At 44.8% G+C, this 13848-nt stretch overlaps 2 protein-coding genes across 2 annotated transcripts; one reads left to right on the forward strand and one right to left on the reverse strand.

The window, feature by feature from the left end:
- Window positions 1-876: 876 nt before the first annotated feature.
- Window positions 877-2505, forward strand: LOC131877959 (zinc finger matrin-type protein 2-like). Its single transcript, XM_059223817.1, has 5 exons — window positions 877-1036; window positions 1436-1764; window positions 1832-1905; window positions 1997-2145; window positions 2253-2505. Exons 1-5 carry the CDS (start codon window positions 1001-1003, stop codon window positions 2403-2405), a joined length of 741 nt encoding a protein of 246 aa, XP_059079800.1. The 5' UTR covers window positions 877-1000; the 3' UTR covers window positions 2406-2505.
- Window positions 2506-2565: 60 nt separating this feature from the next.
- Window positions 2566-6592, reverse strand: LOC131878040 (protein mac-1-like). Its single transcript, XM_059223941.1, has 4 exons — window positions 6233-6592; window positions 4463-5589; window positions 3770-4394; window positions 2566-3682 (listed from the first exon to the last, which is right to left on the reverse strand). Exons 1-4 carry the CDS (start codon window positions 6509-6511, stop codon window positions 2834-2836), a joined length of 2880 nt encoding a protein of 959 aa, XP_059079924.1. The 5' UTR covers window positions 6512-6592; the 3' UTR covers window positions 2566-2833.
- Between the last annotated feature and the right edge of the window lie 7256 nt (window positions 6593-13848).

The following is a 13848-nucleotide window of genomic DNA, read 5'->3' on the forward strand; positions in this document are numbered from 1 at the left end:
TGATGGCAGCACGGGATTAAAGCTAGACTATAAATGATACTTGCCTGAATTTTGTAACACAACTGCTTGGAACATTGAAAATCGAGTTTGCTCATGGGGGAGGTTGGTGGTAATATTTGTCTTGGCTCTTCCTTGACAGGATAGGCCAACAAAGCCCAAAGTTGGGCACCAAACTTGATTTTTCCCGCTCATCTTCACTTTGCATGCGTCCTTCTAGCAACACATCCAATTTTTATGATTTGTTAATATGAGGTTTTGGCAATTAGACCCTGCCTGGAAAGATTGCCCATAAAAGCTTCAAGGCTCAGGGGATAAGTAAATTTTGTTGTTGTTTTTTTTTTTTTTTAGCCCTACCATGGCATTTGTTTGGAAAGGGATAACAGTTCCTTTTTGAAGATATGAACCAATGGCATGACAACTGGCCGAAGGTTATCCATTGGAGCTTGAGGCTGGAGTCACCCTGATGTGGGAATCGACAGGGGGGCGGATGAGGGCTGATCCGATCTGTCAAAATCCTTGGCGGCCATGCCAAATTTAACCCATCCCGGCGGCCAATCCGTCATAATTGAAACGCAGGCGGGCTCAATCAGCATATTACGATTTAATGTAGTGGAGTGGATGATGCCTACAGGAATGTCTTAGCCGTACTCATTGATTTCTTTATAAAATGTCTGGGCTTTCCAATTTCTCATGGGTCAATCGCATTCCGAGGGATCTGCCTGGCTGTCTGTCGGCGCTGTGGGTCCTCTGCTGTTGCGAGCCTGCGGATTCTTGAGCCAACTGGCCCTGTCCGAGGCTGACCATGGAGTACGCCATGGACGGACTCGCCCAAGGCTCAGCGGGATCTCGGGCGCGCCTCGGGCCTGTTTTTATAAACAGTAAACATGGATTGTCACACCAAATTCAACCCATTCCTTCCTTAGCAGTGTTTGAAGTTGACGCTGAGATTGGGTGAAATATTTTGGCCGTACTTGGTTCTGGGAGCCTCTTTTCAGCCTCGATGTCCGGAAAACGGGAACACGTCGATTCGGCCTATGTAAGTAGCTGACGTAGGTGGGTGAACTCCACCCCGTAGTTTGGGCTATCCAGAGGTCTGGTCCGGGATCCAGGCCCAGCCCATGCCCCGGTGAACGACGCGGGTCACCCCTTAGCCCGATCCCCTTGACCAGATTCCCAACCGGATCCCTCCCCATCCCATTGACTCCTACTTCTGGTCTGTGGTACTACTAACCTATCCTAACCTATCCTAACCTATCCAATGGCCAATTGTATGTATGCCTTGCACTCCTCTTTCTTCACCCACGGAACGGAAGGGGGAGCCATTTGGACAGCCCAAAGTTCAATCCATGGGGGGGGCCTCCATCATGGGGGGCAATAAGTGAGGTGGGCCTCCAGTCCCACCCTTTCAACTGGACTGGGTTGTTCACTCTTGCAGGCGGGGGCCAGTGCGGGCTCGCATCGCCGCACTTGGGACAAGGACGAGTACGCCCGTAAGGCGGCCGAGCGTGAGGACCAGGAGGATGGCCAACGCCAAGCGCGCGCCCAGGTCTTGGCCCGCAAATTCGCCCGGGATGACTCGGATTCCGACGAGGACGGCCACCGACCCTATGCCGAGGACTTGGGGCGAGGCGCCATGGGCGAGGACGGTGAACCGCCCATTAAGCGGGCGCCGCTCCAACGTCGCGAATACAAAGTCGATCTGGACTCCAAATTGGGCAAAAGCGTGGTCATCAATAAGAACTCACATTCGGCTCAAACGGGCGGGTAAGATTCCCAGAGCATTCCCAATGCCTACCCTATCACTCTTCTTGACCCTCCAGAACTATCTTAGGTACTATTGTAACGAATGCGATTGCGTCGTCAAGGACTCGATCAACTTCCTCGATCACATCAACGGCAAGAAACGTGAGTGGTCCGTAACTCAATTTCAAGGGGCGGCCGTGGTCGGCAGAGCCGAAATGTGGGTCGCATATCATCGGCTGTAATTTCTTTTTAGATCAAAGGAACCTGGGTATGTCCATGAAGGTAGAGCGATCCTCGCTGGACCAAGTTAAAGCCCGATTTGCTTCCTTGAAAAAGAAGAAAGAGGATGACTCGGAACGATCGTACAGCTTTCAAAGTAACGTGGCCGATGCCAGGGAAGAGGTCAGAGATTCAAATTCATCGTCCGTTAGAAAGGGTTCCGTTTGACTGAACTGACTGGAATCGTTCGATGCGATTATGAATTTTCAATGTTCTAAATTTCTGTATAGGAGGAGAAGTACAAGGCTCATTTGAGAGAGAAGAAACAGGAGAAGAAACGAAAAGAGCGCGAAGAGAGGGAATCGGCACTCACGGATGGTATCGATCCGGACATGGCTGCCATCATGGGATTCTCCGGGTTCGGAACCTCCTCCAAGAAATGAAACGCATCATACCTCATTGATTCGCGCATCATCTAATTCATTATGCTCACGTTGTTTCCTTAATGTTTAGGAATGGGGAATACATAGGGAATCCCTCACATTTACCAGCATATCATTGAGCCCACGGCGTCTCTCAGCCAGGTACGGAACCAGACCATGGAGCACTTCACTATCTTTATATCGATAATTAGTACTCTATGACGAGACAAGCACTTATTCATACTACTGATGTGATTAATCTACCTGCGCCTCAAAACTGCCAAGTTTTGACCAAGGCGCAGGCAGATCGATCACAACAGTACTACAATACATTTTCATAAAATTCACATATACAGTCTATGCCTGGTTCCAATTTCCCTGCGATTCAATTGGTCCCGTGAACAAGAAGACGCAACTCTTAGTCTCGCTTCGAATTCAAAGCCATTCATTCAGAGTGGAATGGGTTGATGGGTTCGTATGGAATCTTCATTCCCCGTCGTTCCGTTCAATCGAGATGGCTCGACGATAGTCGGTATCACATGGGTAGATTCGCGATTGAACATCCCCTTGGTCGTAACAGGAGTGGCAGTGGTGTCCATGACGCTATCACCCAAAAGCTGAGGGTCGGCCAAAGGTTGGACAGGACTTGGCTCCGGAAAATCCTCACCCACAGAGCCGTATTTGCGTTTCATTTGATCGTACTTTTTCTTCTCCAAACCTGACACGGAAGGTTTCACAACGGACAGGGCCATGTGAAAGTGTCTGGAGGCCACGGTGATTTCTTCGGGTTTTATGCCATCGAGTAGTCCGCTTTTCCGGGCTTGGCAATACTCCTTGAATCTGAAATGCGCCGCTCGCAGAACAAGTTTGCCTAGATCGGCGCCACTAAAACCGGGCGTGCGGTCGGCCANGTGTCTGGAGGCCACGGTGATTTCTTCGGGTTTTATGCCATCGAGTAGTCCGCTTTTCCGGGCTTGGCAATACTCCTTGAATCTGAAATGCGCCGTTACCGGCAGGTCCACGAAGAAATGATTGGTGAGACGACCCGGTCGTAGAATGGCCGGGTCGAGCATGTCCACGCGATTCGTAGCGCCCATGACGTACACGCCTTGACGTCCTTCCACGCCGTCCATTTCCGTGAGCAGCTGATTAACCACACGGTTTGAGCCGCTCCCGCCATCAGATCCGCTTCGCCGGGGACAGATCGAGTCGATCTCGTCGAAGAAGATGACACAGGGCGCGGAATTGCGCGCCCGTTGAAACACTTGACGAATGGCCCGCTCGCTCTCGCCTACATACTAAAGAAAGAAAGAGGAAAGGAGTCTTGACAGAGGTATTTCCTTTCAGAATAGTATAGCATGGCATGTTTTGTAAGGGCAAGTTACCATATTGATGATTTCGGGGCCTTTGACGGAGATGAAATTAATGCCGGCTTGGTTGGCCACGGCTTTAGCAAGTAGAGTTTTCCCGCAACCCGGTGGACCACAAAGCAAGACCCCGGATGGGCCATCCATGCCTAGTCGGGCAATCATCTCAGGGTCATTGACTGGCGCACAGACGGCCATCTCGAGCTCCTCTCGTATCTCATCCAGGGCGCCAATGTCTTCGAAACTGACATTGGGCACGGTAGCGAAGCCTTCACGAAGCGCCGAGGGTTGAACGACTTTCAAGGCTGCTTGGAAATCCGAGAACGTGATCTTGAGCTCGGGTAGGCGGGCTTTGGCAGCCTCGCTCTCGTTGCACCATTGGAACAGTTGCTCACGATCCATCTGGGGTTCGTTTGTCAAATTGTACAAGGATGTGTAGGTCTCAGCCAAGGCCTTGAAATGGCGATCCTCGGCAAAACTAGCGGCGGCTTTGATCAGTCCCTTCAGATCGGAGCCCACATAACCCGGGGTCAATCGCGCTAACAAGGGCAGATCAAAATCGTCGCCCAGTTGGAACGATTGGCACATGACAGTCAAGATATGTAGTCGAGCCTTTTCATCCGGAATGCCCAACGCAATCTCCCTAAGTAATGGAAAAGAGCCAAATGAATAGATGGATCTTCCTTCCGCCAAAACTAGCTCGTGAAATACCTTTCGAGTCGCTCGCCGATCCTCAAAGCCGGGTCTAATGTATCCAATCGACTGGTGGCTCCAATGACGAACACATGGCCTCGATCACCAGGTGGCTGATTCGGTTCACTTCCATTGGCAGTAGTGGTGGCAGTGGTGGTGGCAGCGGCGGCGGCGGCGGCCACTTGATCCTGTCGGTTCAACTCGTCCATGGAGCTCAACAATTGAGACACAATCCGCATCTCCATATCTCGTTGAGCATTCTCGCGTTTTTTGGCAATCACGTCGATCCCATCGATGAAGAGCAAGCAAGGCGCATGGCGACCGGCCTGCTCAAATACGTCCCGAATCTTAGCCTCAGATTCGCCGCTCACGCCACTCACCAGTTCCGTGCCACTCACCCGGATCATGGGAATCTGGAGCTCGCCGGAAATAGCCTCAGCCACTAAACTTTTGCCGCAACCCGGCGGACCGTGTAAAATACAACCGCGTGGAGGCAGGACCGAGAGTTGTCGAAAGAACTGGGGACACTTCAAATGGCGGGTCATTTGTAAGATGTCCTGAATGATCGCGTCCACTCCGCCTACATCGGCTAGCGTGCGAGGCGAGATGCCGATCTTCAATGGCTCCTCCTTGCGTCTGACTTTACGGGTACTCTTGGACCCGGCGCCTTCAACGGCCTCTTCCTCGATATTGGATTCAGTTTTCAAACGGGCTGGCGTGGGGGCGGACGCGCGTTTGAGGGGTGACGATCCGGCTTTCCGGCGAGCCGTGCTATGGCTGGCGGCCATGACGAGCTGATCGTCATCGAGCACGGTGATTTCGTCGTCCAAGATGGTGATGTCGTCGTGGACGGGTCGCGGGGGGGCCGGGCTGGGGGGAGCGCTGACCACGCCTTTATACAGTCCATTGAGCGTGGCCGACATGGAGACACCCACGTCCATGGAGTCGGGCGGGGCAGTGGGCGGGGCGGAGTCCTCGGGGCGGAGCGGAGCCGGGGTCGGTTGCGACAAGGTGGCTACGGCCTCGCTCTGAAGTCGTTCGAAAGTGTTTTCGACTTGGCGGTGAAAATCGCGTACCTTTCGGCGAGCGTATTCCGGATATCGCGTGTGAAGCGACGTGGCCATGCCATCGATGTCGATGTAAGGCTGAAAATGGCCAAAACCGGGCATGATGTCTATGATTATGATCGACATTTGGCACTCTATTCCCATCCCCGAGGGTCAGTTTTCGTAAGGCTTTCGAGTCTCAATGGCTGGCTAGGCCTGGTTTTTTAATACTTTCAGACATGACGGTTTTTACATTGAATAATGTGCTATAATAATAATAGTCCTGATGAGCTGGGCTCAGGGCGGCTACCAGGATTGGGATCAAGCCATGGGCGAGCGAGAGACAGTTCAGCCATCCGTTGGACATCCCTTGGATGGGCCATCCATCCATCGATCAACCCATCTACTTGGGTCCGGGATGAAATCCAGTCGCGACCTGAACCTGGACCCCATGACACTGGCTGTCTTCATTAGCCATACCCAGATTTGTGCCATTTGGGGTCCTGGCCATCGAGCTGCCGCCGCAGCGTAGGCGCCCCCCAGTCTTGGGCCACCCAAAGGTTAGCTTAGTTCTAAGATATTCCAGTAATGACTTAAAAAGTCACAGCACAATTTTTGGGATGGATAACGGCTATATGAGCCTGGCTGGCTTTTCCTGGTTTTTTTTCTGGCATGCCCGCGCATTACGCATTACGCAATACGCATTGCGCATTGCGGGCGGGGCTGGCGTCCGGAGCATTACCTGATTTTTATGGGCCTCTAAGAAGTCTCGGATGCGACTTTTGAGTTTCTGGGCTTCGCTCCCACCCCCACTGCCGCCGGTTCCGCCCCCACTCGGACCCCGTCGGAAGGGTCGCCCACCCTCTTGGGGCGTGGGGGCGGCCTGGCGTCCCACCGGGGTCCCACTGGGCGGAGAGGCCGTGGCATTCGACAATCGGTGCCGTTTCTTTTTCTTGCCCGTGCTGGACCCCGCCCCCCAGGTGGCGGAACCGGCGGCGACTAAAGGAATGAAATCCGCCATGCTCTCCTCGATTGAGAAAAATCGGATCAATCTCTAGTCAAAGTCAAAGGCCTGCTGCATGGTCTGCATGCTGGATTGTTTATTTATTTACTTTTCGTGGCGTCAGGGTGACTGAGTAATCGGGATTCTCCCGCGCCTAACGGGCAATGTTCTCCTAAGAAGTGAAGAACTAACAGGTTTACTTTTTGAGGCTGACCAACGGGTTTCTGACATGCCATAAGAAATGATAATGTTAATGACATGTTAAGCAGGGCGTTAAGGCTGTCTTCTCTTTTCGATGAAGAAAAATCTCAACTTCTCTTCAATCAGATTAATGTAGAAACTAAATCAATGTTGCAGATTTACTGTTGGGAAAAGAAAAAAAATTAGCCAGGGGAAGCATTCGTTCAAAGAATTCAAAGAAAATTTTGTCAATTTGATCCAAAATTGAGGACAACTCAGTTTTTTAAGAAGGCACTTTTCAAATTTGTACTACTTCGAAAAATAAATTTGAATATCCCTTCTTTTTTATTTCTTTTGCACCTTTTGGCCTTATTAGGCTTATTTTTGGCTCCATTTAGTCTCTAAAAGGCTTTGCTATTTTACACATTTCGCCTTTCCCTACTCATGGTACATAAAGTCAGTTGATTTCTGTCCTAAATTCGAGGGACATGCATACAGGTCTGTGTGTTTAACATGTAACATTGCTTGATTTTTATTTGAATGTATTTAATGCAAATAACGTTGTCTTACAAAGGTATGGAATTGAATGCAATCAATAACTAGGACCTAGAGCACAATGCATGTTACTTAATGTTGCCCCCATCAGTAGTGATCTTCAACTCCAGCCTGAGTGGCAACTTGGAGCACCTGCTCTTGATGAAGCTCGGCTCAAGGCTGGCTCAGGCATCCTTTGGGGCGGTCTTGAGTCGGTCTTTTGTCTTAGAATGCACACCTGACTACTTGTCCTTCAAACTCTCAAAGATTGCAAAGTCGAACAATGAACAGTCTGGGCTATGTGACGGCCTAGAAAGCTTTTCAATAAAGCCAAGAATGATTTGCTCCTCCAACACGACGATCCTCAGTTATAGTATTTCTTCCTGCGAGTAGAAGGGCCCATTTTCACTGATCAATTATTTCTATCTGCCATTATTTATCATGATAAGTCATGTTCTCTCATGGAATGTTCTCGTCGTCTATGGAGGGATTGAGTCTGATTCGAATGAATCACGAAAAAAAGAGAAAACGCTCTCGCTGGTCAAACTACATTCATTCGATCGACTTTTCTCATAAAATCCACGTATCGTCGGACGAGATATTGATTACTTGCTCACTCGATCACATTGAAATCTTTTTTGACCTTTCTTGATACTGTCATTTTGAAAAGGGGGTACGTAACGTCACAAAAGCAAGAACAATGCTCTAACAGGTCCATTACTTTTTAGACCAAGTTTTGGGATCATCTAGTACAGTTTTTTTTATTCCAAGGCAAATACGTAGACTTGACTGGTTTTGATTGAGGAGAGGAAGTGAGGAATTAATCACCGCTCAGCCATGTGGATCTTATCGAAGTTTTTAATTTCAAGCCAAAAATGCAGACATTTTCTTAGTAGGCCTCCCAACGTTAATTCAGGCAGTGGTCAACTGAACGTGAGGGAATGGACTGATCACTTATCAATCAATAAACCTTGGCAAAAAGGTGAATTTCACTTCGAGCAGAAATTGCAAAAGTTTACGGCTCGGATGTTGGAGAGACCTGTACAGAGACCGGTTTTTCGAGCTTTCAGCTTTTGCCTCGGACGTGAAGAATTAAAGACGATTTTAAGCAGCGCTATTGACTGATTGAAAGCTAAATTTCTGCCTTCAAAAGTGAACTTATAGCTGATGAGTAAAAACTGCTTACTTTTTTTAAGTGGAGCCACTTGCCAAACATCGCGCGTCTCTGACCAGGGTTTCTAGCAGTGCTTCCAGATGAAATGGCTCGATTATCACCCAACTTTTGCCAAAAATTGCCAGGTTTATCACCAATTTTTTGGGGCTTCAACGAAAAATAACCAAATATTAAAATGTAAACACCACATGAGCTTTGTTGTTATTTATAGGGCCGGCAAAAATTTGTAGATATATATGGTCTTTACTGACAACAAATTTGCAAAAAGATTGACAAGATTTGCACAAAAAAATGCAAATAAACTTTCCAAAACGTAGGCACCAAAACATTCTGGAGGGTGTAAGGGCTGCTGTTGACTTCCCTATCAAGCAACACGTAGATGAAAGGAAAATTATATCATGATATCTTCCAGCATTGGGATTTGAACCTGCTATCCCTTGCGAGCAGATTTTGTCTTGTCCATGATACCCTCTAGAATGATCCGTATTTTGCACATCTTAATACCTTGTGAAAAAGATTAAACATCAGCAGGTGTTTTGTAATATGTTTGCAATCTATTTAATACCTGTGTGTACTTTTTCAAAAATATTTCCTATTTTAGCCAACCATAGCCAACCAAAGTTGGATTTTTCGGATTTTTTCAAAATCACCAGATTTCGAGGTTCTTTTTGCAGTAAATCACCAATCACCAGGTGCAAAATTTTGTCCCAAAATTACTTGTAAAATCACCAGTTTGGTGATAAATCACCACATCTGGTAGCACTGGTTTCTAGGTAAGCTGATCGTCGAAGAATACACCTAGAATCTGAACATTGGTCTATTGACTGTGCAGTGGCATCTCTAGGAGGGGCGTTTGTGGCATTTGAATTTGCCACGTAAATTATGAACTAGTTCATAAATTTACCATGCTAGTCTATCAATAAACCGGTAGCTCGTAAGCTAGGGAGTTTGGAATTACTGATTCTTTCGAAATTCGATAAATGGTCCTCCATTGCTATCATGTAGCTCATTGATACCAAGCTGCAAAATGGTATTTACAAGCGAGTTAGTCATTTTGTTTTTTAAGTACCCATCTCAGCCGAGAGAGGAACTCTAGTCAGTGCAATTCTAGGCTCGGCTTAATTTTTTTTTCCAGAGGTAATGTCTTTCAATCATTGATAAGTAGGTGCACAATCATGGCAAATATTCTATACTCCATCTCCTTGTTGTTGTTTTTTTGCAAAAATCGTGTCCAAAAGTTCGGCCTTGCTCCATGACACGACTTTTTTTAGATAAACAATTGACTACCGTCATATTTTTGTCAAAACACGCAAATCTATGACGTCCTTGATCAATTCTCAATTTTCGACACGACGATTTCATTTATTTTTAAGGCTACCCGATAGTCAGGCATATCGTCCATCTCAGTGTAGTAACGTGGGCAACTCTACATTCTAGGGAGTTTATAGCCTCGTGCTTGGGGGTTTGGGAAGTTAGCTTCATTTTTTTCCTATTTTTGCGGACTTCCTTACCGCTGCTGGGATTGGAATCCTAGCAGTTCAAGACGAGTAATTCATTCATTTTACTTGACTTTTATTTATACATATTATTTGATCGACCAACGAATTAGAATTGGCTGATCTGGCTAATCCTTGAATATGAGGTTGATCGGGAATTTTAGTCAAAAACTTGTCCAAGTCTGACTTAAATCCTGCTACTGGATCAACGCCTACATAAGCCCTACGAATATTTGCAGGCATCAAATTGAACAATGAAGGAGCCCGAGAAAGAAGAGAGTTGGACTTCATTGTTTAAACTAACCTGGATTCTAGGGGGCTTGAGAAACAAATGAGTAAATCAAATATTAGAAAAGTTGCTTTCAAGACCCAAAAAGCGCTTGTCTTAAATCAGATTATTTGTTTATTGTATGTCCACTCATGCATCGAATTAGATGAAATAGAGTGAGGAAAAAAATGCCGAATGAAAACGAAAGAAAAAATGCACTGCAATGAAAAGAGGAAAAACACAAAAGGAAAAAAATCAAAGTCCCAGTGAAGAAACAGACTTGGTTTTTAACTCTCGTTGTCATTAAAGGCATATTGCACAAAGCGTTTCTTGAAAGATTAGCATCAAGGACAATGAAAAATGCTTACACTTTCTCATATCATGTGATTGGTTCAGTACTTTCATTGATGAAAGCCAAAACTTTTTGACAAATTGTAGTAGTTTTTTCTCTATTGTTTTAAAGATACACCTGTTAAGAATAAAATGTACGACGTGGTAAGCACATAAGAACGGTTTTCATTTTTTTTTTCACACAAGCTATTTTAAAGAAGTGAAAAAGACTCAAATCAATAATTTTATAGGTTATTTCAGAAAACATGAAAATATGGCTGAGTTTTTCAAGTTAAAAAGTTCATTTGAATCACTATGGATCAAAGTGCATAAAGTTTGGGCAAATATTTATTGTTCATGGCTAGGAAAAGAACGTGTATATTCTGGTGTTTTTTGACAATGATGCTTCACAGTTTAAATATTAAGATTTTTTTACACACTGATACTTTCGAACACTAATGCTCAAGTCATCTCTTGTTGTTGAAAGAACTGCTGGGTTTTTGTACCCTATCATTGTCAAAGTAGTCAAACAAAGTAAAAAAACAACTGAATGTTTGCTTGAACCAAGTATTTGTTTCTTTGGTTTCGAATTTCTAATCTTCTTCTATCTACCAGAAGAAGTGCAATGATAAACTGATTGGATGAATCAAAAGGTCCTGGGTTGCCATTTGTTGTCTAAAAGGAATTTACCTGTCTTGTACGTGTAAAGCGGTAGCAAAACAACAGAGCAATATGCAAAGATACCATATAAAGGTGGCTTTTAACTTGAAATACCTAAAACATACGTGAAATTCCCAATGAATTTGCTCCATCAATAAAGATGAAGCCCACAATGGGAATTTCAGAGTATGATTACTTCAATTTGTTTTTCTTTTGCGTATTTCGTTTATCAATTCCTGGAGCCATCTGCAAAACCCATTTATAGATTCCATTTGCGCACTGATTACTAAACAAGCAAAAAGAAAAGAAAATCTACAATTTGTGCCACATGACATCATGTTTCGCTATCCTTTGATCTCTTTGCTTATTTTTATGATGATTAATATCTTGACATGAAAGTCGTAACTCTTCTTGTCTGCCTGTCAATGAGTTAAAATGGACAAATAATAAGCATTCAAAATAAATAATGAATGCAGGGCATTTGGCTTTTGTAAAATGAATCATCTGTGCTTTTAGATCTTTTTCGGTTGAACTAATGTGTAAACACATAGCATTTTAAAAGGAAAGAAACTCATTGTGTGCACGCAATTGGGTTAGAGCTACAATATCAAACACACTTGATGCACAAACATTATTCTCAAAGTTTTACTCAATACTTAAATGGCACTCCATGGAGCTCTTTCTTGCTCAAATTTAGATGCAGAGTACGCTTTCAATTAGTGCTGGGATAAGTCCGAAATCGAGTCCAAATACACTCGAGTCCGAACTCGGCAAAAATATATTCATCTTTTCTTTAAATTTCGTCAAAGACGGGCTTCATTTCGTCATGACCTGACCATGTAGGAAGCAACCATATAATGATTATTTCATTAGCCTGGTATTGCTTAGTAACAACAAGACGAGTCTTTTTGTTTGACTTGAGTCCAGTAAAAGACTCGAGTCCTCTGCCGAATTCGATTCTTTTAACGGACTCTGCGAGTCCGGCAGAAAGTCAGAAAATCATAGCACTCCCCTCAGCATCACTAATTTCAAAGTAATAGTTAGAGGTCGGGAAAAATATTTTGTAATTTTGGTCAAAATAGTTGTTTTTAAGTTACGAAAATTAGCCAAAACAAGTTCCGAAAAGGTAAAAATAAGTTGTAAAAAAGTGAAAATAGGTTTTTATTGTTTGAATATTCAAATATTAGTGTTGTGTTTAATGGAAAAATTGTTAGATCAATATTTTTCACGATCTTCTTGCTCTTTGGGCTCAATTGGGTCTGTTGTAAAGGGATTCGCTGTTCTCCTCTGAACAACGGTTTGAGGATGGACACCGAAAGGCTTACTCACTTCACTTCCCTGGGCCTCTTGCCGGTCTTCATCAGGCTCTTAGTTTTAGTTCTGACATCAAGAATGCTCTCACTTGCACTTTAGAACATTGTTTTGGTGGGAAACAATGGGAGGGTTACCACTTGCCTTTTGTATTAAAATTAAATCTTTTGGAGTATAACACTATTAAATGTGCTCAACACTTCCTCTTAATGAAAGCTTGAGGTTTAACGCCAAACGAATCTTTGAGAAGGGACAAGCATTGCCCCGACTTTTTTTTCACACTCATCCTGTATTTCCGCTAAATTTTCCCTAAACATAACCAAAACCTCTTCATTTTTTCCCGAACATCCTTGGTTTTAGGTTATTTTATGGCTGAAATTCATGAAACAGTTATTTTGCCCAAAAATGACCAGAATAGTTCAAAACTTAATTTAACCTAAAAAATTATCTTTCCGACCCCCAGTAATGGCGAACCTTCGCTAACCCTAAACTATCTATGTGTGTTCTCGTTCGTCTGAAAAGTTGCATTTAACTCGTGCTCATAACCAACTATAACTGCTAAATCCTAAAATGTCAAACGATGCTCTTTCAATAAATTGTCGATCTAAGACCATTATCTTTTTTTCTCGATACACCAAATCAAATTTGGTCGGCAACTTTGCACCAATTGGATTAAGCACCTTGCAATGGCTTCGTGGAGGTGGCTACCTATAACGTAACGCTACATCACTGAATGGATTGAAGTATGGAGCGATTCCTGGCTGGACCGGGCCATAATAATTGTTATTTTCATCCGCCATCTCAAGGTAGTCTGTGCGATTAGATGCGCCTCTTACCCGTCTCACGATGAGAGGAAAAAATAACAATTTGGCAATCGGTTCGGTTTTTTGCCAATGACGAGCTTCCAAAAAAGCGAGCGAGTCCATCCAATCGGATAAGAACGATTTCCTCTTGAATTAACCGGCTACTTTCCTCCATTATGTTTACTTTAACCGCATGAAGCTTGCAGTAGTCCAGGCACATCATCAGATTTAGGCTGAAAAAGGTTCATTCTCGTGCCACGCTCTACTAACAATGAATGTCGTCCGTTCGTGCCGTGCGAATGTCGGTTTGCCCGCACTACAAGACGTACGAGGAAGCACTTTTTCACTCAGGCATTCGTCACCATCTTCCACAAATTGCAATTTCCTGAAAACGCAGAAAGATGCCTTTGCTCCATTGAGACGGTTTGCTGGATTTTACCATGGGCTCCTAGATTTAATTTCTGTTCTGGAGACGGAATCAGGAGAGTCTTGGACAATGGGAGACCCGGTTGTGAAGACACAATGCGAGTGTCACGTGGTAGATATTGGCAAAATCTATTGATTCATTTCTCATCTTTTCACAATTCAAGCACGACATT

This window comes from Tigriopus californicus, chromosome 3 (assembly GCF_007210705.1).
Source record: "Tigriopus californicus strain San Diego chromosome 3, Tcal_SD_v2.1, whole genome shotgun sequence".
In the NCBI taxonomy this organism is placed as follows: Eukaryota; Metazoa; Arthropoda; class Copepoda; order Harpacticoida; family Harpacticidae; genus Tigriopus; species Tigriopus californicus.

Excerpts from the sequence above, each read along its gene's own strand:
- LOC131877959 (XM_059223817.1), top strand. The coding sequence starts at position 1,001 with ATGTCCGGAAAACGGGAACACGTCGATTCGGCCTAT. Across the intron at positions 1,765-1,831 it reads CATTCGGCTCAAACGGGCGG|GTACTATTGTAACGAATGCG; the intron begins GTAAGATTCCCA and ends GAACTATCTTAG. Across the intron at positions 2,146-2,252 it reads TGGCCGATGCCAGGGAAGAG|GAGGAGAAGTACAAGGCTCA; the intron begins GTCAGAGATTCA and ends ATTTCTGTATAG.